Below are 21,835 nucleotides of genomic sequence, written 5' to 3'. Positions count from 1 at the left end.
AGGAAATGCTGCAATTCCCCATATGCAGAGGTGGAAATCATGCTCCCAAGCACCCCGGGTCTATCACCACTACAAAACCCCGGGGGGGGGGGGGAGGGAGGCCTCTTTTAAATGCCCTCTTACCCCACTATTCCCCCTGCCTAACCATCCCCCCAAAAGATTGACCACCAGAGCCCTCCCACCACAGATTGAACCCCCACACACCAGAGGCCTCTCCCCGCCCCATCAGACTGTCTCCTTTGGAACTCATCCTGCAGCAAGTGACACCCCAGACCCTCTCCCAAGCGTCCCCCCTACCAACTGATACAGATCCCACAAACCGAATGCCTTCCCCACCCAAAAAAAAATCTCCCCCCCAATTGCCCCCACCACTAGGTGACCCCACTACATCCATTCACACTCCAGTGCGATTGGGGTGGGTCTCTCTCTCTCCCACACCCAGCAGCACAGCCTCTCTCTCTGCCTGTGTCTGCGGTGGGGACAAAGGGGTAAGGAAAAGCGTTGTTGCTGGACTCCAGGATGGATCTGGGGGGGACTGGGGGTAGGACCCGGGTTAGGGGAGGGGGGGGTCCCGTACCTCCAGCATCCAAAAAGCCAGCATCTTCCGCATGTACGGCTTGATCTCCTTCTGCACGCAATGGAAGTAGGAGACCCGGGGGCTATAGCGCTCCTCCTGGCTCAGCAGGTTCTGCAGCACCCGCCGGTCCCCCAGCAGCTGAGGGTCCCGCTCCGCCCTGGGCACACGGGGGCCCCACTCCACGCACAGCAGCTCCATGTGCCTGGATCCTGGGGAATGGTGGGAGAACGGGGGCAGCAGGGACAAGGATCTCAGGGCCGCAGCTGGGGGAAGGGGGAGCCGGCGGCAGGGAGGGGGCACTCCCAGCCGGGGAGCGGGGCGAGCAGGCAACACCGACCCCAGCGAGGTGCCTCCCGGCCGCTCTGCCCCGCGCTCCCGGCCGCACTGACAGCGCCGGCTCCACTGTTACAGTTTTTAGAACGTCGGGAAGTGAAGGGGCGGGGCCCCGGGCGGGCCCCTCCTCGCCGGTGGGAGGGGGAAAGGAAAGGAGCCCCCTGGGTCCCATGGTGGGCTAGGCGGCTGCCCTGCTGCTGGAGGGGGCTGTTTCCCCGCCCATGCGCTCTAGACTGAAAACAAAAAAAGATATTCCCCCCCCCCTCCAATTTTCTTTTTTGCCACCACTGCACTGGAAAGCCATGCCCACCCCTGCCCCCCGAAATCCCCTCCGCGCTCTGATTTCATGGTCTCTTGCTACTGCGGCTATTCCACAGCCAGTGGGAAGGGACACTGACTTTTCACTCCACCCAGTGGACCCAAGCTCACCCATTGCAGCCTTGCGAAGACCTAGGGTGACCAGATAGCAAGTGTGAAAAATCAGGTTGGGGGGGGGTAATAGGCACCTATATCATAGAATCATAGAAGATTAGGGTTGGAAGGGACCTCAGGAGGTCATCTAGTCCAACCCCCTGCTCAAAGCAGCACGAATCCCCAACTAAATCATCCCAGCCAGGGCTTTGTCAAGCCTGACCTTAAAAACCTCTAAGGAAGGAGATTCCACCACCTCCGTAGATAACCCATTCCAGTGCTTCACCACCCTCCTAGTGAAAAAGTTTTTCCTACTATCCAACCTAAACCTCCCCCACTGCAACTTGAGACCATTACTCCTTGTTCTGTCATCTGGTACCACTGAGAACAGTCTAGATACATCCTCTTTGGAACCCCCCTTCAGGTAGTTGAAAGCAGCTATCAAATCCCCCCTCATTTTTCTCTTCTGCAGACTAATATATATAAGACAAAGCCCCAGATATTGGGACTGTCCCTATAAAATCAGGACATCTGGTCACTCTATGAAGATCCTGTATCAAGACATCAATCGCTTTGAAACATCATCATGCTGCAGTGATGCTGGGTGTCAAAACATCACACGGAATCCATCAGAGTCACGCTGCCTCAGATAACGTACTGGGCGCTTGTCCATAAGGCACAACTGAATATTGCCCTGAGTCAAAGAGTTTACAGTCCAAATAACAAAGTAAGAAGAAAGATTGTATTGCGGAAGCCCAGATGAGGGAATCACTTGCAGGGGGGTTGTTTGTTGTTATTTATTATTAGCATTAGTAATACTTTACTACAGTATCTGTCTATCATCAGCGCAACCACCAATGTTATCCAGTTTTGTTGAAACCACATCAAGTTTCAAGATCCGTGAGCACATTATGAGTATTCCTCATGGGGCATGAGTTCACCTGGTTCAAAACAGGACAATCTGGAACTCGCAGAACGGTTGCCAGCTCTGTTAATTGATTAGTTCAGTCTCTTCAATATTTAATTTTGCAGCTATTTTTATCTAGGACTCCTGGAAGCTATGAGAATAATCAGATGTGAGTCTGTTGAAAGGATGTCTGTACTGGGCTTTTTTCCTCCAAAACCTATCCCAGTATTGCTAATACTAGGGCAGCTCCCCTGAAGATAGCAACTTGGGAGCTTGTGTAGACAAGGCTTCAACAGCTACTGGTGTTTTTAACAGCATGTAATAATGGTTTTGAAATAACACATTCAGAACTTTTGAAAACTATCCTGAGCTCTTGCCTTTTTAGACTAGAGACTCTTTAGGGCATGAGCTATCTCTCATTGTGTTTGTAAAAGTGCCTAGCACGATGGGGTCCTCCCCGATCTCTGTTGGGACCTCTAGACGCTACTATAATACAAATAATTAAAATAATAATAATTAATACTTGGCTTATCTACATTAGTGTTCCTGATGTTGCTAACACTGTTGGAGCTGCACCAGTGTTAGTAATGATGGGGGAGATTTTTTTTTTTGAAAGCTTTTATTACATGTCTCTGCATATTCAAAGCACTGTGTATGCTCAGCACATGGTTTCTACACATGGTTTTCAAAAGTTCATAAACTTCTTCTTTTAAAACCATTTTTTTTTCAAATTTAGCACAGATTAGCCTGCTTTCCAGATTACTTATATGTCAAGTGTGAAGACTTAACTCTGGTTTTGAGTTTTCCGAGCTCAAAAGAAAGTCAAAATGCATCATATAAAATGAAAAACATTTTCCCTTCGCAGGTATAGAATTAGAAAAAGAGCGGAATGGAATTTCTTCAAACTTTCAAATTAAAAAAATAAAATCTTCATCAGATTGAGAGTGAGCATGAGAAATTTCATCCCAAAAGGTCAAATTTTGAGAAAATTCTGAATATGAGAGGGAAAGGATTAGAATGAAATGGCCAGCTCATATGAACTTTGTAACTACCACAATGCTGTAATATGGCAACTGTAGGAACAGTTGGAAGCTGGGTGATTAATCATATAATCATAGAGGTTAGTGGTGGAAAATACTTTCTAGATCATCTACTCCATTCATTTGCTCCTTACTCTATTTTCTAGTGCTTTATCCAGGCTTGGATTAAATGTCTCAAAAGAAGGCGCTTTGCAAAGGGCCACATGTAGCAATTTATGCTGCAGTGTTACTGTGCTAAAACCACATTAGGTGTCCTGAGGAGTGGTAGCTGACCCATGGATTCAAACTGGGGTGGCCAAAGTTCAGTTTATCTGCAGCAATCCCTAAGAGGAGGCTTGGAAAAAAGATGTGTAAGTCACCATATTCAGGAGAAATTGAATACACAGATATCATGGACATGTTGGATGAAGTGTCATGTACCTAAGATGGAGATTGTGATCAGTAGTACAGGTACTAGATTAGTATAAGGCATTCCAGGAGCATTCTCCTGGAAATATGTTTGTAACGTATAACATTTCATCTTAAAAGAATGTAGGATCAAAGAAGTTAGAGATTGAACGACCAACCAGATCTTTGAGTTTATTCTTTCTCTCTCTTCCCAAGTTGTATTCACTACCCCTTTGAGGCATCTAATACTTTTGCTTGATCTTCTAAAAATCTATGTTCAATCATTATAAAAAACAGTAACCAAGAAAGAACACATCTTATAAACTTGTTTATTTTTGAGCATAAGCAAAACAAGACAAAAGTCTTTATCTGCCCTGTTCAGGAACATTGACACTCAGGAGAAAAAAATATTTTTTGATCAGAGGCTTCAGAGTTCAAAATGCTGCTCATTTTATATCTCCATAGACATGAAGATCATGTACATACCAGATTTGATATAAATCACACCCTAGCACTTAAAACTTCCATTTACTTCAAGGAATATGGGACCAGGCATTAGTTCTATCTATCTATCTATCTATCTATCTATCTATCTATCTATCTATCTAGCTATCTATCTATCTATCTATGCCATTTCTAATGATCCCATCATCATAACTATCATAGTATCTTGGTACTGATTGCATGGTGTGCTACACAACGCTCACATAAAATCTTACAGCAACATAGCACAGAAGAGGAGTAAAGTGGCGAGGGTATGTGGAAATATATTGATTCTATCCCAGTCCTAAAATGAAAAAGGGGAATTTCAGTAGGTGATATTAGAGAGACAAGGTGGGTGAGGTAATATCTTTTTTGGACCAACTTCTGCTGGTGAGAGAGACAAACTTTCAAGTCACACAAAGCTCTATCCTGGGACGGACACAGCTACAACTACATTGCATACAGTAGGTGATATGACCTTCCAAAAATCCACTTCCTATTACAACTTTCTTTCACCTTCCTTCACTTCCTGCTGTGTGGGCACGAAATATTTGAAGAATCCCTGAGAGCATTTCTGTAGACCAGTCAGATGGATTTAAACCACAGTGACCCCCACCCCATTCCTTTATTGTTGGCGGCATCTTTTGTTTTGTACACAGAGTGAGGAGGGCCTCAAATCCCACATTTTCAGTAAAAATAGACAGCAGCTATTTTCTTTAGCCAAGCAAAGGGAAACCACAGCGCTGGGTTCTTGGTCCCTACATTTTCTGGACTATGTCCTTTGAAATTGAAAGTTTCAGGTCATATACCAGACATAATGGTCTCACTCACATTTGCTTAGTGTCCCATGGGTGGGTCTAACTCAGCCTGAGTGTTAGAAATATGTTGAAGCTGGAGTCAATGGATTTGGGGGGTGGGGGGAGGAAGAGAGAGAAGCAGCAGGGAAATGAAGATTGTTGCATAAGAGAGAAAGTGTTCCTTCCAGATGATGATTTGGCAAAATTGATGCATCTGCCAGCCACATTATCAGGCTAGAAAGGCAAATTACAGACTTCAAGAGTTTGTGTGGAGGGAAGGGAGTACATTCCCGGAAAACCAAATTTTGGTCACTGTTGATCATGGATAGACAACTTCCTGGCTTCAGTGGTAGAAAAGTCAGAAATGTAAAAAAAGGAAATTCCTTCAGAGAAAAAAAAATTGAGGGTTTCTAGACCTCCAGGATGTCAAACCAGCAATGCTTTCCTTTGCTGAATCACAAGGGGGATCATTCTTTTGGAATGTAGATGATGTACAAACAGTCACCAGCACTAGGAGCTTTTAAAGGGGCACTGAAGCTACAGGTCCAGAATCTCTGTGGATGGGCAGCTGCTATCAAATTCACATTCAGACCACCATTAGGAAGAAGTCTGGAGAAATATGTCAGGCTGTTCATTAAAGAAACAGATCCAGTTTGGCAGTTGGTGTAAATCAACATAGTGCCATTGACTTTGATGGAGCTACACTGATTTGCACTACCATGATGTTCGTTCATAGACATGAGGGGGTACATCTTCCATACTTCTGTCTTTGCCTTTTGCAGACACTATTCATTCAACTTTGAACTGTCCAGGACTTGACTATCTTCTTTCTTCTCTGTCAGACCTGACTAAAGCAATATCAATGATGTCATAGTGAAACTGATTAACGTACATGAAGGTCCCGAAAACCAAACCCACATGAATGAGCAAATAACTATAAAATTTACTGTAGGAAATACCCAAAATGAGACTAAAAAACAGACACCATTTCATGTGAGAGTTTAATAATAATACTGCATACTTTTCATCTTAGGATCTCAGGGCACTTTACAAATCTTAATTAGCTAAACTTCATGACCCACTTTACCCCTTGAGGCAGGCGCATATGATGCCCATTCTACAGAGGGGAAAATTAAGGTACAGAGAGGTTAAGTCACTTGCCCAAGGTTACACAGAAATTCATTGGTACAGAGGGAAATATGAACCAGAAGTCCTGGTTCCTGGTCCCATGCTTTAAACACAACCCTTAAAGGGTCCTTGATGTCCTTTCTCATAATTTAATCATTATGTTCTCAGGAAAAACTCCCACAGACTTCAAGGAGAGTTTGGCCTAGTATTGCAGGATTTGACCCATGGGATGTATGTCCTAATGCTATTTCCTAATAATGGCAACCATAATGCTCCATTTCCTCAGACCTTGTCAAACTTTTGAGAACAAGTAACTATTTCATTGTGATATCATCAGGCTGAGCAGTAGAACACCGAATGTCAGCAATCCTTAACTGCATCATGTTGTAGAACAAGCCCTCTGAAGAAGAAAGCTCTCTCTTTGAGCTGGTCGACACACAGCTGATTTAACTATTTCTGTCAGGGATGTGATTTTACACCCATTATAATTATATTGGTACAGATTCCAGTGTGGATGTAGTTATATCAGTATACAAGTGCTAATACCATAATAGTCTGGGAATAATCTATATCGGTATAACACCTTTACACTGGTTTAGCTGTGTCCACACAAGCGATATCAGTTTCTAAATCAATATAGTTAAAGCAGTACAAAAGCTGTCTGTATACAAACACAGAGTTTGGGATGCTTGCAGAACAGACCTAAATAGCGATAGGAAGTAGCCACTCTTATGAAGAGGGAAGCCATATGTCTTGTATTTTTACCCTGTCATGGGGCTTTGCAACTGACTGGCTGTATGACCTTGTGCAAATCACTTGGGTCAAAATTTCCAAAAATGGCTACTGATTTTGGGTGTCTCAATTGTGGGGCATGTTGGGCCTGATTTTCAGAAACGTTGAGCACCCGTATCTCCAAATGAAGTCAGCGACTTCAACAGAAATTGTGCTGATGGACGCCAGCTGAGGATCTGGTCCAATGAACCTGGAAGCAGCACTTCACCTGACTTTTTACAAAAAGCATCAGTACTGTCTTTAGCTCTTCATCTGTCATTTTTAGCAGCTGTTTCTGTGCATTTGTTTCCCTTTTCCTAACATAATCTAAAATTAAATTGCATTTTCATTGACTCAAAAAGGTACCAAACTCAGGCATCACCTGGTGAATGGTTGGTTTTGTCTCTGAACCAGGCCTTTTAGAAACTAACCAAATTCAAGTGGGAAAGAAAGAAAGATAGTAGAGTGAAACTAAGCAATTTCAGAAATCAAACTGAGGCTTGGAAAGCCCCCAAATCGAGATTATATTTAGCTAATTTTAGGGGATTATCTGTGGTTCAGTTCATGCAAATTAAAAAAAGAGCTTGTAAATTTTACATATAAAATATATTTTTTAACACACCCTTCCCTTGTCACTCCTTCTTCTCCCCTTCCCCCACCCTGAGTAGATCACACTACCCAAGCTTTGCACACAATATTTTGTGTCCGAGATGTTTTAAATCTTTTTTTTTTTTTTAATGACTTTTGGCTACGTTATTTCTGTTTGCATGGCAAAGCCGGCAAATGCCTATTGACTGGCCAATCCAGCCACTGACAAATTGGCGTCGCCAGTCAATAGGGCAAAAAACTGGTGGTCATGACGCTTGGGTTCTATTCCTGGCTCTACTGTGTGATCATGGACAAATCACGTCCCCTCTTTGTGCCTTGATTTCCCCATCTGTAAAATGGGGATAAAGACATTTACCTGCCTTTGTAAAGTGCTTTGAGATCCTCTGATGAAAAGAGCTACTGTAAGCGACAGAAATTAATGGAGTCTGAATTATTATTGAAATATTTATTCATAAGTCCCTACCCCAAACAGTTTATAGTCTAAGGCAATACTACCCTGCCTCATTACAAGGCTGTGTGCTGTTCTGCTCTACAAGAGCCTAGGGAGATTGGTGGGCACTCTACACCCCCAACGTGCCTCCTCCATGCAAGTCTACACATAACTACAGATCCTCCAGTGCTGCTCCAAGCTGTCCCTTGGTACCCAGCTCCCCTCCCCGCCGCCCCCAGAGCTGAGCTCAACCCCTCCCCCAATGCAGAACACAGGAATCCTGCCTCCCCAATGTTGTGTGACAGAACCTCATTGGTTCAACTGCTAGGGGAGAAGTGGCTGTGGGGGAGAAGGCAGGATTGGCCCCCAAATGTTCAGTTCAATGATGGGCCCAAGCCATAGAGTCCAGATCTAGATCTGAACCTTCCTAAGATTTGGAGGTGTTAGTCGTCGTGTTTAGTTTTGATCCATTATAGACACTGGGGGGGAGCAGCCAAAAAGTTCTGACCCAGATTCAGATCCAAACTTCTGCCTTGAAAAGAGCTGGGTGTAGGAGTCAGTGTGTGCAAAGGATGTATCCCTTCGCCCAAAGGAAAGCAGGGCCGGAGAGTGGATGCAGGGATGTCCCCTTTCCCGAGGCTCATGTGCTAAGAACCAGGATCATGGACTTACGGTACCACGGCTAAGAATAGTTGAAGAGAGAAAAAGGCAAATAAACAGGCAAATATCCACACTGTGAGACCCACACATTATGATATTTTTAAATTAAAGCTTGTATTTAAACCTACCCTGCTGCTCACTGTCCCAATGGACTCAGAGCCTTACTCTGAAGCAGAGCACTGCGGGCCAGTTTCAGAGCTGGTGTCAGTGGGTGGGACTCAGATGAAACCAAGAATATGGTCTGGATTTGGTTCCATGTCTTTTAGTGTGGGTGCTATTCACGGAGGGGAGGGGTGTGGATTTGGCTCTGTGTGTGTGTATCTATGTAGGTCTGTAGTGGCTGCAAGGCGAGGGGGGCAGGGCGGGAAGAAAGAGCCCTACTTCTTTCACCCAGCTGCACAGCACCTGGACTGCTAATCCCTTATAACAGGGGCTGGACAGAACAACTACGGGGATCTGAACTAAAAGCAAACCCCACAACCTCCAGCCAATAAACCTTTACATTAAGCTTGCTGGCTACACTCAGTGCACCCTTAGATTAACTGACAGGGAAAATTTTGTGTTGACCCTGGAATGGCTTCTTAGAGGGGAAGAGTATGAATTGGAGGGTCCAGATTTAGCTCTGATTTACACCCCATTGATTTTAGTGAGGTTTTACAGGGTATCAGTCAATGCAATATTTAGCCCCATGTCAGCTTCTTCCTGGGAGTGGAGGATATCTGAGTTCCTCTAGCAGAATGGAGGTTAGTGACTGCTCCATCTTTGCATACATGGAAGTGCTGTGCACTGCAGACTTGCAGGTCTGAAACCTAAGGGACTGTCCCAAGGATCACCCAATAGCTTTGCTGTCACCCTGCTGTATTGCAGCAGGTTGCCAACCCATACTCATTGTGCACTTCCCCATCCATCCTGACCCTGTGAAGTGAGGGGACACATCCACCTCTCCCTGCTCAAACATAGCCCCTGTCATAGATCAAGGGGAGAGGAATAACACTGGGCCCTTCTCTAATACCCTCCATCCAAAGATTTACAAACACTAGTGAATTAAGTCTCACTACACCCTTTGCAAGGTAAGTATTATATCCCCATTTTACAGAGGAGGAAACTGAGGCACAGAGAAGCAAAGTAACTTGTCCGAGGCCACACAAGGAGTCAGCGGCATAGGTGGGACTAGAAGCTTGAACTTTTCTGATGCAAATCCCCTCCGCTAAGCCCTAAACCACATTCCATAAGACGAATGCCCTTCCCTGCAAAGGCAGACGTCATTGTATCACTTTCAATTATAATATCCAAGATATCCACACTAAAAGACAATATATATGCATCTCTACTAGCAAATTTCTTGTCATTACATATAATCCAATACATAAATCTGCTGTTACATTAATTAACATGTTAATGAAATAAGCTCTGAGAATGTATACACACACCTCACTTACATCTATGCACAGCTTCAGTCAAGTGACACCAGATTTATACCAGTGCAAAGAAGATGTAAAATGCTACTGTTCTGATTTGACCACACTACCCCGGGGCAATGGAGAATCGGATCCACTGATCTGTGACGTGCAGGTTGGGCTGCTAGCAGGATATTGTCTGTAGCAATTAAGAGGCAAGTTTCCTTCCCGCTGTAAACTGACAAACCAATAGGTGCCTGTGAATAGGCATGAGTGATCTTGATTTATTTTTGTAGCAGAGTATATTTATTTGTAAGATGAACCGATGGACCATGTCCCCAAAACAAGTGCTAACATCTGCAGTAGTGAGCAGCAGGCTGGCTCCTTGGCTCAGCTGACCAGATCGCTCCAAGATTTAGGATAATCAAAGAGGAGCTTTGTTTTATAAGTTTCAGAGTAACAGCCGTGTTAGTCTGTATCCACAAAAAGAAGAACAGGAGTACTTGTGGCACCTTAGAGACTAACAAATTTGTTAGTCTCTAAGGTGCCACAAGTACTCCTGTTCTTCTTTTTGTTTTATAAGTGTCCATCTAGGGAACTTCATGCTGTACATTAGCTTTTTTCCCCGTAAAAAATCTCTGTTGTTACTACCCATGCAGCTCCACCAGTGGGAGCAATGGTGGGAGCCCTAAATGAGTGTCGGCTAGTGCTCGCCCGTCGCCCACAGCAAATCCAGGCAACACAGCGGTTAAAACATGGGCATCCAGTGGCAAATGGTCTACGGTGGGGTTCCCACCATTGCTGCAGCTACTGAAGCTGCACCAGTATTATCAGCTGAGAGAAGTATTAGGGGGAAAAAGCCAGTGCAGGGGTGGCCAACCTGTGGCTCCGGAGCCGCATGCAGCTCTTCAGAGGTTAATATGCGGCTCCTTGCACAGGCTGGAGCTACAGATGCCAACTTTCCAATGTGCTGTGGGGTGCTCATTGCTCAACCCCCTGCTCTGCCCCAGCTCCTGCCACCACTTCAACCCTTCCCCCAAGGCCCCTGCCCCTTCCCCCGAGCCTGCCATGCCCTCACTCCTCCCCCCCCACCAGAGCCTCCTGCACACTGAAAAAACAGCTGATTGCGGCGGGCGGGAGGTGTGGGGAGGGAGGAGGAGGCGCTGATTGGTCAGGCTGCCGATGGGCGGGAGGCACTGGGGGGTAGCGGATGTGGGGGCTGCTGACCTATTACTGTGGCTCTTTGGCAATGTTCATTGGTAAATTCTGGCTCCTTCTCAGGCTCAGGTTGGCCACCCCTGGGCTAGTGTAATAACCACACCTCACTCCTAGATAGCACTTTCCAAAGGAGGTCAGTATGATTATCCCCATTTTACAGAAGGGGAAACTGAGGCAAAGAACACCCGGCCGCAGAGCCCAGACTAGAAGCCAGGTCTCTTGAAGCCCACTCCAGAGCTCTAACCACTAGGCAACAGTGAACAGGCGAGACTGCAGCTGAATCACAGCTCAGTGCTCTGAGGGAGCAGGACAGAGGCAGAATCATACTGGAGGGTCCTGCTCAGACGTGTTCTCATGGGCTCATGCTGGGTTTGTACCACAGATCTCTGCTCCATGCCCTACGCCAGGCAATGATCATTTGCATATATTTTCCGTTGCTCTGATATGGGGTTGTAAAGCTGCGGAGCAGTCACTCTAGTTCCATACAGGTAATTTCCCATTATGGGGCAAATGACAGCTCAGCCAAGGGGACCATTTTGAAAAGGAAAGTACAGTTGTTGGCTCCCCCCTGCTGCTCTGGTAAGGAAGCCTCTCAGCTCTATGTCCTCTTTGCCAGCCCGAGTCCAGACCTGAATCATTGATAAGCACAGAACTCCCACCCTTCACAAGCATCAGAGCTGCTGGTTATCTACGCAGCCTCAGCGCAGGACACAGGGTCGATGCTTTTCAGGCCTACCAGGAGCTTTGTGTCATAATAAAAGTGTCCCCTCCCTCCCAGCCGGCTTGATCCAAAGCCCACGGAAGTCAGGAGAAAGATGCCCATTGAGTTGAATGGATCAGCCCCTACGTATGTTATTGGAGTGGAGAGTTTGTCCGATTCTGAATCAGTACCAAGATCTCCAGAGCAATTCAAAGCCATGGGGATGGCCCAAGGGAGAGAAAGAATAGAACATTATCCAGTTCATTTTGGCAAATGATAGAAACTGAGTGGGTGGGTAGATGCAATGGGTAGTGAGTGAAAGAAAAAGCCCGCAGAGCACTCAGCGCACTGCTGAGATGAATTGCCTTGCTCCACTCATTTGGTAACCAACGCGTGAGGCTCAGCTGGCGAGGTGACATGAGGAAATGGAACCACCAGGCCCAGCAGGGAGCTTTCATTTCCCAGGCTGAAGTCTGAATGGCCCACAAGATGGAAAGCAGAAATAGAGATTTTTGTTTCCCACACCCAGGTTCCCCAAGCATGTCAGAGGCACTGGGGTCTTTGATACTAAGGATCTGGGTGCAAATGTCAAGCCGGAGAGCACCACAAAGGATTTTAACTTCCAAACCCTGGACAGATAGAGAAAAATTGGAGAGACAAACGCACACACTGGTAAAAAGAGGAAGAGAGATAAAAGGCGGAAGGTAGAACAGAGAAGCTAGGCCAAGGGCTAGAGTTTTTAAAAGAACCCAACATCCAGCAACTCTCAAAGGGGGGAAGAGGTGGGTTCACAATTTTTATTTTATGTTTATTTATTACACTTCTGAACAATTGAGGCGCTAATCATTTAGTAATGGATGTAATATCTATGGAAAATCTTGTCCAGATTCCTGACCAGATCCTTGGAAGGACAAAGGCATTAGAATGATTTCAGTCTTAGCAGAAGAGACTAAGCCCCAAGCATCCAGCCTGCGTTTTACAATAGCCTCAAAACATTCAAGAATGATTTCCAGACTGAGCAACCTAGCCTCTCTGGTATGGGCGAGAGTGGCGTTGCCCTCTGTCTGGGTTTTAAACCCACTCATGCAGAAGGTGGGGACAGTTTCTGAATAAGAGTCTGAGTGACCTAATCTAATATATGAAATGGCAGTTGCATTACCTGCTGCCAATAGCAGGGGATGGGCAGTGGGTAGATTCAAGTCTCTGACCGCTCTAAGATGGAATGGGGGAGACTGGTTGGATTACAGGGTTGTCATGCCTCACCTCAGGCGGCTACCCTGGAGTTATGGAGTGACACGAGGCCCTTTCTTGCTTTTCTAGCCAAGGGATGACGCACTATGGATTGTTGCAGGGAGGAAGGAAAGACAGGAGAGGAAAGGAGGATATAAACAGTTTGAGGATGGATAGAGAAGCCATTCAACAAACCTGTATCACTTCTTCAATATTTTGTGCCCCTGCTTTGGAGATTAGGGGCCGTTGCACACAGAGGGACACGGGAAGCAGGCGTGACCCCCAGATAGGGGGCTCCTGAGGAGACTGTTGCTCAAGGAGCTTTTCAGAACTCAGCTCTTTGGGCTTGACTCTCCTCTCACCTGCACCAGTGTAAATCAGGAGCAGCTCCACTGAAGACAATGGAATTGCACTGGGGTAAGCGACAGGAGAATAAGGCCCTCCTACTGCACTCGGGTGGGGAAACACTCTTTCTGCATCAGTAGCCAATTGCTGTGCAATAAACTGAGTCTAGAAAACCCTCCCCCCTCCTCAAGGCCTGGGCCTCCCTGGTGAAATCCGTTGGCTCACTTGGCTCTGCTGAAGGGCATCAATGCTTCACTTGCTATTTTGGACAGAGCCTTTTTCCTGTGGTCACGCTCCGTGGCCGAGGAGCCACACACATGTGTGCAGTAACCACTTGGCTCCCGGTTCAAAACACAGATGTTTCGTTACTTGGGGGAAGAGGGGGTCAGTCAATCAATCCCCTCTGGTACGTACAGCGCCCGCGAGCACTTCCTAATATAGAAGCAAGGATCAAGCTAACAAGCTAATGGGGCAAGCAGAGTTAAAGACACAAGGCCTTGATCTTGCTTCCATTGGAGCAAAACTCCTAACGAACTTCAGTGGAAGCAGGATTGGGCCCTCAAGTGCCATTCTGTTCTGCAGAAGCCCCACTTTGCTGGAGTCTGTAGGAAAAGAAAGGTAGATCTGGGCATTATGAGCAAACTGCTGGGTCTGGGCAGGTCCTAAAGGCTTCCCAATGAGAACGAACGCAGTAAATGGGCAATGTTTTCCATTTCCTATTTCATTGCAATAATACTCCCACCTAGTCATTCTCAGTGCATAAGCCTAAACATGACCTTTACATAGTTGACAGTGGAGAGACAAAGTGAGTGAGGTAATCTCTTCTATTGGTCCAACTGCTGTTGGCAAGAAAGACAAGCTTTCAAGCTTACACAGAGCTCTTCCTCAGAACTGGGAACGGTACTCTGAGCATCACAGCTAAATGCGAGGTGGAACAGATTGTTTAGCGTAAGTAGTTAGCCCATATTCTAAGAGACCATTCAACATAGAGTGGTCCAATAAAAGAATTTTATTGTCCGAATTCCAAAGGCAGCTTCCACGGGGTCCCATACGGAGATTCTGGACGTCCTTTCCCAAAAGAACAACAGATTATGTCTGTGACTAACATGGATACAACTACATTGCATATTTGACAATGAAAAGCCAGCCCTGATTCCTGCCACTTCCTTTCAAGCCTATGAAGCCAAATGATGCAATTTCTAAGCAAGATTAATAAAGGGACATAGGTCACTTTATATGGATATCAAGAATATCCAGAGTTATCATTATTGAATTATAAGCATTATAGAAGGGATATTAAACCTCATGCTTCAGAGCTAACCCAATCTCCAACTATTAGAAATCAGGATGAGCGCTCATGTGGGGGGGTAATTATCTCATGGTACTTATTGCGGGATTCTTAAACCTTCCTCTGAAGCATCTGGTACTGGACACTGCCAGATACAGGATATTGGACTGGATGGACTGCGGGTCTGACCCAACTCCTACACTTCTAATTCCTTTAGCAAACCTCCTAGTGGGAGAACAAGAAGCACTGAAACTGCTTGATAAATAATATTTCCAAGAGTAGAATTATCTATGTCCACAATAGAAGAAGGAAGAAGTGTTGGTTAGTGGTTAGAGGAAGAAACTAGGAGTCAGGACTCCTGGGTTCTTTTCCCAGTTCTTCTGGTGACTTGTTCTGTAGCCTAGGGCAGGTCACGTAACCACTGCATGCCTCAGTTTACCATATATAAAATGGCGGTAATGGTGAAAATTCAGCTCTCGGGAAGCAGACACATCTCCACTGAAGTCAATGAGTTTCTCTCACTTGTACCAAGGCGAATTAGTGTAACTCAATGGCGTTCCAGCCAATCATATTGCAGTCACTTACCCCATCTGTCTGATTAATATGTACATACCTCACAGGAGGGTGGTGTGTGTGCATTAATTAATATGTTAAACTATTGCTCAAGCATGCAGGAGTGAAATCAGGAAGGCCAAATCACACTTGGGATATGTCTACACTATGGGATTAATCCGAATTTACAGAATTTGAATTTTGGAAACAGATTGTATACAGTCGAATGTATGCGGCCACACTAAGCACATTAATTCGGCGGTGTGCGTCCATGTACCAGGGCTAGCATCAATTTCTGGAGAGTTGCACTGTGGGTAGTTATCCTATAGCTATCCCATAGTTCCCGCAGTCTCCCCCGCCCATTGGAATTCTGGATTAAGAGCCAGTGCCTGATGGGGCAAAAAACATTGTCGCAGGTGGTTCTGGGTACAGCCTCACCCCTCCCTCCATGAAAGCAACGGCAAACAACCGTTTCACGCCTTTTTTCCTGGGTGAACACTGCAGACGCCATACCATGGCAAGCCTGGAGCCCACTCAGCTCAAGACAGCAGTCATGAACATTGTAAACACCTTGCGCATTATCATGCAGTTTATGCTGAACCAGGACCAGAAAAACGAGGCAAGGAGGAGGCGGCGACGGCAGGGCGGCGACAAGAGTGATGAGGAAATGGACATGGACACAGAATTCTCTCAAACCGCGGGCCCCGGCGCTTTGGAGATCATGTTGTTGATGGGGCATGTTCTATCTGTGGAACGCCGATTCTAGGCCCGGGAAACAAGCACAGACTGGTGGGACCGGATAGTGTTGCAGGTATGGGATGATTCCCAGTGGCTGCGAAATTTTTGCATGCGTAAGGGCACTTTCATGGAACTTTGTGACTTGCTTTCCCATGACCTGAAGCGCCAGAATACCAAGATGAGAGCAGCCCTTACAGTTGAGAAGTGAGTGGCAATAGCCCTGTGGAAGCTTGCAATGCCAGATAGCTACCGGACAGTCGGGAATCAATTTGGAGTGGGCAAATCTACTGTGGGGGCTGCTGTCATGCAAGTAGCCAAAGCAATCACTGAGCTGCTGCTACGAAAGGTAGTGACTCTGGGAAATGTGCAGGTCATAGTGGATGGCTTTGCTGCAATGGGATTCCCTAACTGTGGTGGGGCGATAGATGGAACCCATATCCCTATCTTGGCACTGGAGCACCAGGGTACCCAGTATATAAACTGCAAGGGGTACTTTTCAATGGTGCTGCAAGCACTGGTGGATCACATGGGACGTTTCACCAACATCAACATGGGCTGGCCTGGAAGGGTTCATGACGCTCGCTTCTTCAGGAACACTACTCTGTTTAAACGGCTGCAGTAAGGGACTTATTTCCCAGACCAGAAAATAACCGTTGGGGATTTGAAATGCCTATAGTTATCCGTGGGGACCCAGCCTACCCCTTAATGCCATGGCTCATGAAGCCATACACAGGCAGCCTGGACAGTAGTCAGGAGCTGTTCAACTACAGGCTGAGCAAGTGCAGAATGGTGGTAGAATGTGCATTTGGCCGTTTAAAAGGTCACTGGCGCACGTTACTGACTTGCTCAGACCTCAGTCAAACCAATATCCCCACTGTTATTGCTGCTTGCTGTGTGCTCCACAATCTCTGTGAAAGTAAGGGGGAGATCTTTATGGCGGGGTGGGAGGCTGAGGCAAATCGCCTGGCTGCTGATTACGCGCAGCCAGACACTCGGGTGATTAGAAGAGCACACCAGGAAGCACGGCGCATCAGAGAAGCTTTGAAAACCAGTTTCATGACTGGTCAGGCTACCGTGTGAAAGTTCTGTTTGTTTCTCCTTGATGAAAACCCGCCCCATTCATTCTTTGTAAGCAACCCACCCTCCACCTTCGATCACAGCTTGCTTTCAAAGGAAATAAAGTCACTATCATTTAAAAATCATGTATTCTTTATTAATTGATTATAAAAAAAGGGAGAGAACTGACAAGGTAGCCCAGGTGGGGTTTGGGAGGAGGATCGGAGGGAAGGAAAAGGCCACTAAAAAAACGTTAAAATAATGACAGCCTTTTGCTTGGGCTGTCCACTGGGGTGGAATGGGAGGGTGCATGGAGCCTCCCCACCGTGTTCTTACACATCTGGGTGAGGAGGCTATGGAACATGGTGATGGGGGAGGGTGGTTATACAGGGGCTGCAGTGGCAGTCTGTGATCCTGCTGCCGTTCCTGAAGCTCCACCAGACGCTGGAGCATGTCTGTTTGCTCATGCAACAGCCCCAGCGATGCATCCTGCCTCTTCTTATCTTCCTGCCGCCACCTCTCATCTCGAGCGTCTCTCCTCTCCTCACGTTGGTCCCTCATGTCCTCACATTGGTCCCTCCTGTCCTCACGTTCACTGGCATCTTTTCTGTACTTTGATACCGTGTCCTTCCACTCATTCAGATGAGCTTTTTCATTGCGGGTGGATTCCATGATTTCCGCGAACATCTCGTCTCGTGTCCTCTTTTTCTGATGCCTTATCTGAGATAGCCTTCGGGACGGAGGAGGGAGGCTTGAAAAATTTGCAGCTGCTGGAGGGAGGGAGGGAAAAAAGGGAGAGAAGTATTTAAAAAGATACATTTTACAGAACAATGCTTATACTCTTTCACGGTGAACAACACTATTCACATTACATAGCACATGTGATTTCTGTGCAAGGTCGCATTTTGCATAATATTGAGTGACTGTGGCTTTGCTGTTAGAGATCACAGACACAGGTCCGGGCAACAGAATTCGGCTTGCATGCGGCCATGGTAAGCCATTGTCTTTCGGCTTCTGCGCCCTCCTTTCCCACATACCAAGCAAAGCCCGTTGAGTGCTGCGGTTTTCCTGTTAACCTGCAGCAGCAGAAAACAAACTAATGCCCCCCAAATCCAATTCTCTGGGATGATCGCTTTATCCCTCCCCCCCACTGCGTGGCTGGTATCAGGGAAGATCCCTGCTAGCCACACGTGAAAAGCTCAGCGCCAAACCACCCCTCCCCCTGCCCGCGCTTGGCTTACTACAGGGAAGGATTTCTTTTCAGCCACAGGCAAACAGCCCAGTAGGAAAGGCCAGCTCTGTCCCCTTAATTAAATTACCGTATTTCAACCAGGTTATCATGAGCGATATCACTCTCCTGAGGATTACACAGTGAGATAAAGAACGGATGTTGCTTGAATGCCAGCAAATACCGGGACCATACACTGCCAGGCTTTGTCATGCAATGATACCAGATTACTTGCTACTAGGATGGCGTGGTCAAGTGTCCCACCATGGAGGATGGAATAAGGCTGCACTGCCCAGAAACCTTCTGCAAAGGCTTTTGGAGTACCTCCAGGAGAGCTTCATGAAGATGTCCCTGGAGGATTTCCGCTCCATCCCCAGACACGTTAACAGACTCTTCCAGTAGCTGTACTGGCTGCGAATGCATCCCAAGTCCTCAGGGCAAATTAATCATTAAAAAACGCTTGCTTTTAAACCATGTTTTATATTTTAAAAGGTAAACTCACCTGAGGTCCCTTCCATGGAGTCATGGTCTTGGGTACTGGCTTGGGAGGCTTGGCAGGGTACTTCACTCAGGCTGAGAAAAAGTTCCTGGCTGTTGGGGAGAATGGAGTGCTGTGTGCTCTCCGCAAGCTCGTCCTCCTCCTCCTCCTCCTTCTCTTCCCTGTCCGCAGAATCCTCAGGTGTGGCTGATGAGATTACCCCCGCCTTGGAATCCACGGTCAGAAGTGGGGTAGTGGTTGCGGTCCCCTCTAGAATTGCATGCAGCTCGGCGTAGAAGCGGCATGTCCGCGGCTCTGACCCGGAGCGACCGTTTGCCTCCTTTGTTTTCTGATAGGCTTGTCTGAGCTCCTTGACTTTCATGCGGCACTGCTCTGAATCCCTATTGTGGCCTCTCTCCATCATGCCCTTGGAGATTTTTTCAAAAGTTTTGGCATTTCGTCTTTTTGAACGAAGTTCTGCTAGCACTGAATCCTCTCCCCATATAGCGATCAGATCCAGTACCTCCCGTACGGTCCATGCTAGTGCTCTTTTTCAATTATCGGCCTGCATGGTTACCTGTGCTGATGAGCTCTCTGTGGTCACCTGTGCTGTCCTGTGCTGGGCAAACAGGAAATAAAATTCAAATGTTCGCGGGGCTTTTCCTGTCTACCTGGCCAGTGCATCCGAGTTCAGATTGCTGTCCAGAGCGGTCACAATGGTGCACTGTGGGACAGCTCCCGGAGGCCAATACCATCGAATTGCGGCCACACTAACCCTAATTCGAAATGACAATATCGATTTCAGCTCTATTCCGCTCGTCGGGGAGGAGTTCAGAAATCGATTTTAAGAGCCCTTTATTTCGAAATAAATGGCTTCGTTGTGTGGACGGGTGCAGGGTTAATTCGATTTAATGCTGCTAAATTCGAATTAAACTCATAGTGTAGACCAGGCCTTGGAGTTGCAGCTAGCAAGAGATGTTAAGAGTAAGAAGAAGGGTTTCTTCAGGTATGTTAGCAACAAAAAGAAGGTCAAGGAAAGTGTGGGCCCCTTACTGAATGACGGAGGCAACCTAGTGACAGAGGATGTGGAAAAAGCTAATGTACTCAGTGCTTTTCTTGCCTCTGTCTTCACGAGGCAAAAGGTCAACTCCCAGACTACTGCACTGGGCAGCACAGCATGGGGAGGAGGTGAGCAGCCCTCTGTGGAGAAAGAAGTGGTTCAGAACTATTTAGAAAAGCTGGACGAGCACAAGTCCATGGGGCCGGATGCGCTGCATCTGAGGGTGCTAAAGGAGTTGGCGGATGTGATTGCAGAGCCATTGGCTATTATCTTTGAAAACTCATGGCGATCGGGGGAGGTCCTGGATGACTGGAAAAAGGCTAATGTAGTACCCAGCTTTAAAAAAGGGAAGAAGGAGGATCTGGGGAACTACAGGCCAGTCAAGCCTCACTTCAGTCCTTGGAAAAATCATGGAGCAGGTCCTCAAGGAATCAATTCTGAAGCACTTAGAGGAGAGGAAAGTGATCAGGAACAGTCAGCATGGATTCACCAAGGGCAAGTCATGCCTGACTAACCTAATTGCCTTCTATCACGAGATAACTGGCTCTGTGGATGAGGGGAAAGCAGTGGATGTGTTATTCCTTTACTTTAGCAAAGCTTTTGATACGGTCTCCCACAGTATTCTTGCCGGCAAGTTAAAGAAGTATGGGCTGGATGAATGGACTATAAGGTGGATAGAAAGCTGGCTAGAGTGTCGGGCTCAATGGGTAGTGATCAACGGCTCAATGTCTAGTTGGCAGCTGGTATCAAGCGGAGTGCCCCAAGGGTCGGTCCTGGGGCCAGTTTTGTTCAATATCTTCATTAATGATCTGGAGGAAGAATGGACTGCACCCTCAGCAAGTTTGCAGATGACAATAAACTGGGAGGAGTGGTAGATACGCTGGAGGGTAGGGATAGGATACAGAGGGACCTAGACAAATTAGAGGATTGGGCCCAAAGAAATTTGATGAGGCTCATCAAGGACAAGTGCAGAGTCCTGCACTTAGGATGGAAGAATCCCATGCACTACTACAGACTAGGGACCGAATGGCTTAGCAGCAGTGCTGCAGAAAAGGACCTAGGGGTTACAGTGGATGAGAAGCTGGATATGAGTTGACAGTGTGCCCTTGTTGCCAAGAAGGCTAACGGCATTTTGGGCTGTATAAGTAGGGGCATTGCCAGCAGATCGAGGGACGTGGTCATTCTCCTCTATTCGACATTGGTGAGGCCTCATTTGGAGTACTGTCGGGCCCCACAGTAAAAGAAGGATGTGGAAACATTGGAAAGAGTCCAGCAGAGGGCAACAAAAATGATTAGGGGTCTGGAGCACATGACTTATGAGGAGAGGCTGAGGGAACTGGGATTGTTTAGTCTGCAGAAGAGAAGAGTGAGGGGGGATTTGATAGCTGCTTTCAACTACCTGAAAGGGGGTTCCAAAGAGGATGGATCTAGACTGTTCTCAGTGGTACCAGATGACAGAACAAGGAGCAATGGTCTCAAGTTGCAGTGGGGGAGGTTTAGGTTGGATATTAGGAAAAACTTTTTCACTGGTAGGGTGGTGAAGCCCTGGAATGGGTTACCTAGGGAGGTGGTGGAATCTCCTTCCTTAGAGGTCTTTAAGGTCAGGCTTGACAAAGTCCTGGCTAGGATGATTTAGTTGGGGATTGGTCCTGCTTTGAGCAGGGGGTTGGACTAGATGACCTCCTGAAGTCCCTTCCAACCCTGATATTCTATGATTCTATGATAAAATACTCTAAGATGCTACAAGTGTTTTAAAATCCTCAGATAAAAGCCAAAATTCAAAGTATTATTGATTCTCATCTCATCGAACCATATCAATCAATACCGAGTCAGGTCAAGAAGATCTAATAATTATCCATGAAAACGATATCCTGCTATGGAATGGCTCAGATAAGACACGTGGAAATAAACTAGTAATTAATAAATAATCAGTATAAGTTATTATTATTATTTGTATTACAATGGTACCTAAAGGCCCCAACCACACTCATGGCCCCATTGTATTAGATGCT

General features: G+C 46.5%; 1 protein-coding gene across 2 annotated transcripts in view; it reads right to left on the bottom strand.

The window, feature by feature from the left end:
- The window catches only part of CCND3 (cyclin D3), a 65,851-nt gene that overhangs the window by 18,059 nt on the left and 25,957 nt on the right, over positions 1-21,835 (bottom strand). Inside the window, exon 1 of one of the 2 annotated variants that reach the window (XM_054026822.1) lies at positions 578-965. The exons of the other annotated variant lie outside the window; for it this stretch is intronic. Within the exon in view, the coding sequence (XP_053882797.1) occupies positions 578-775 (198 nt within the window). The 5' untranslated portion in view covers positions 776-965. Of the gene's footprint in view, positions 1-577; positions 966-21,835 lie in introns of those variants that run through there. 2 annotated transcript variants of the gene reach the window in all.

This window comes from Malaclemys terrapin, chromosome 4 (genome assembly GCF_027887155.1).
Source record: "Malaclemys terrapin pileata isolate rMalTer1 chromosome 4, rMalTer1.hap1, whole genome shotgun sequence".
In the NCBI taxonomy this organism is placed as follows: Eukaryota; Metazoa; Chordata; order Testudines; family Emydidae; genus Malaclemys; species Malaclemys terrapin.
Note: the sequence above shows the minus strand (reverse complement) of the source record. Positions and strands in the feature narration are given on the sequence as shown.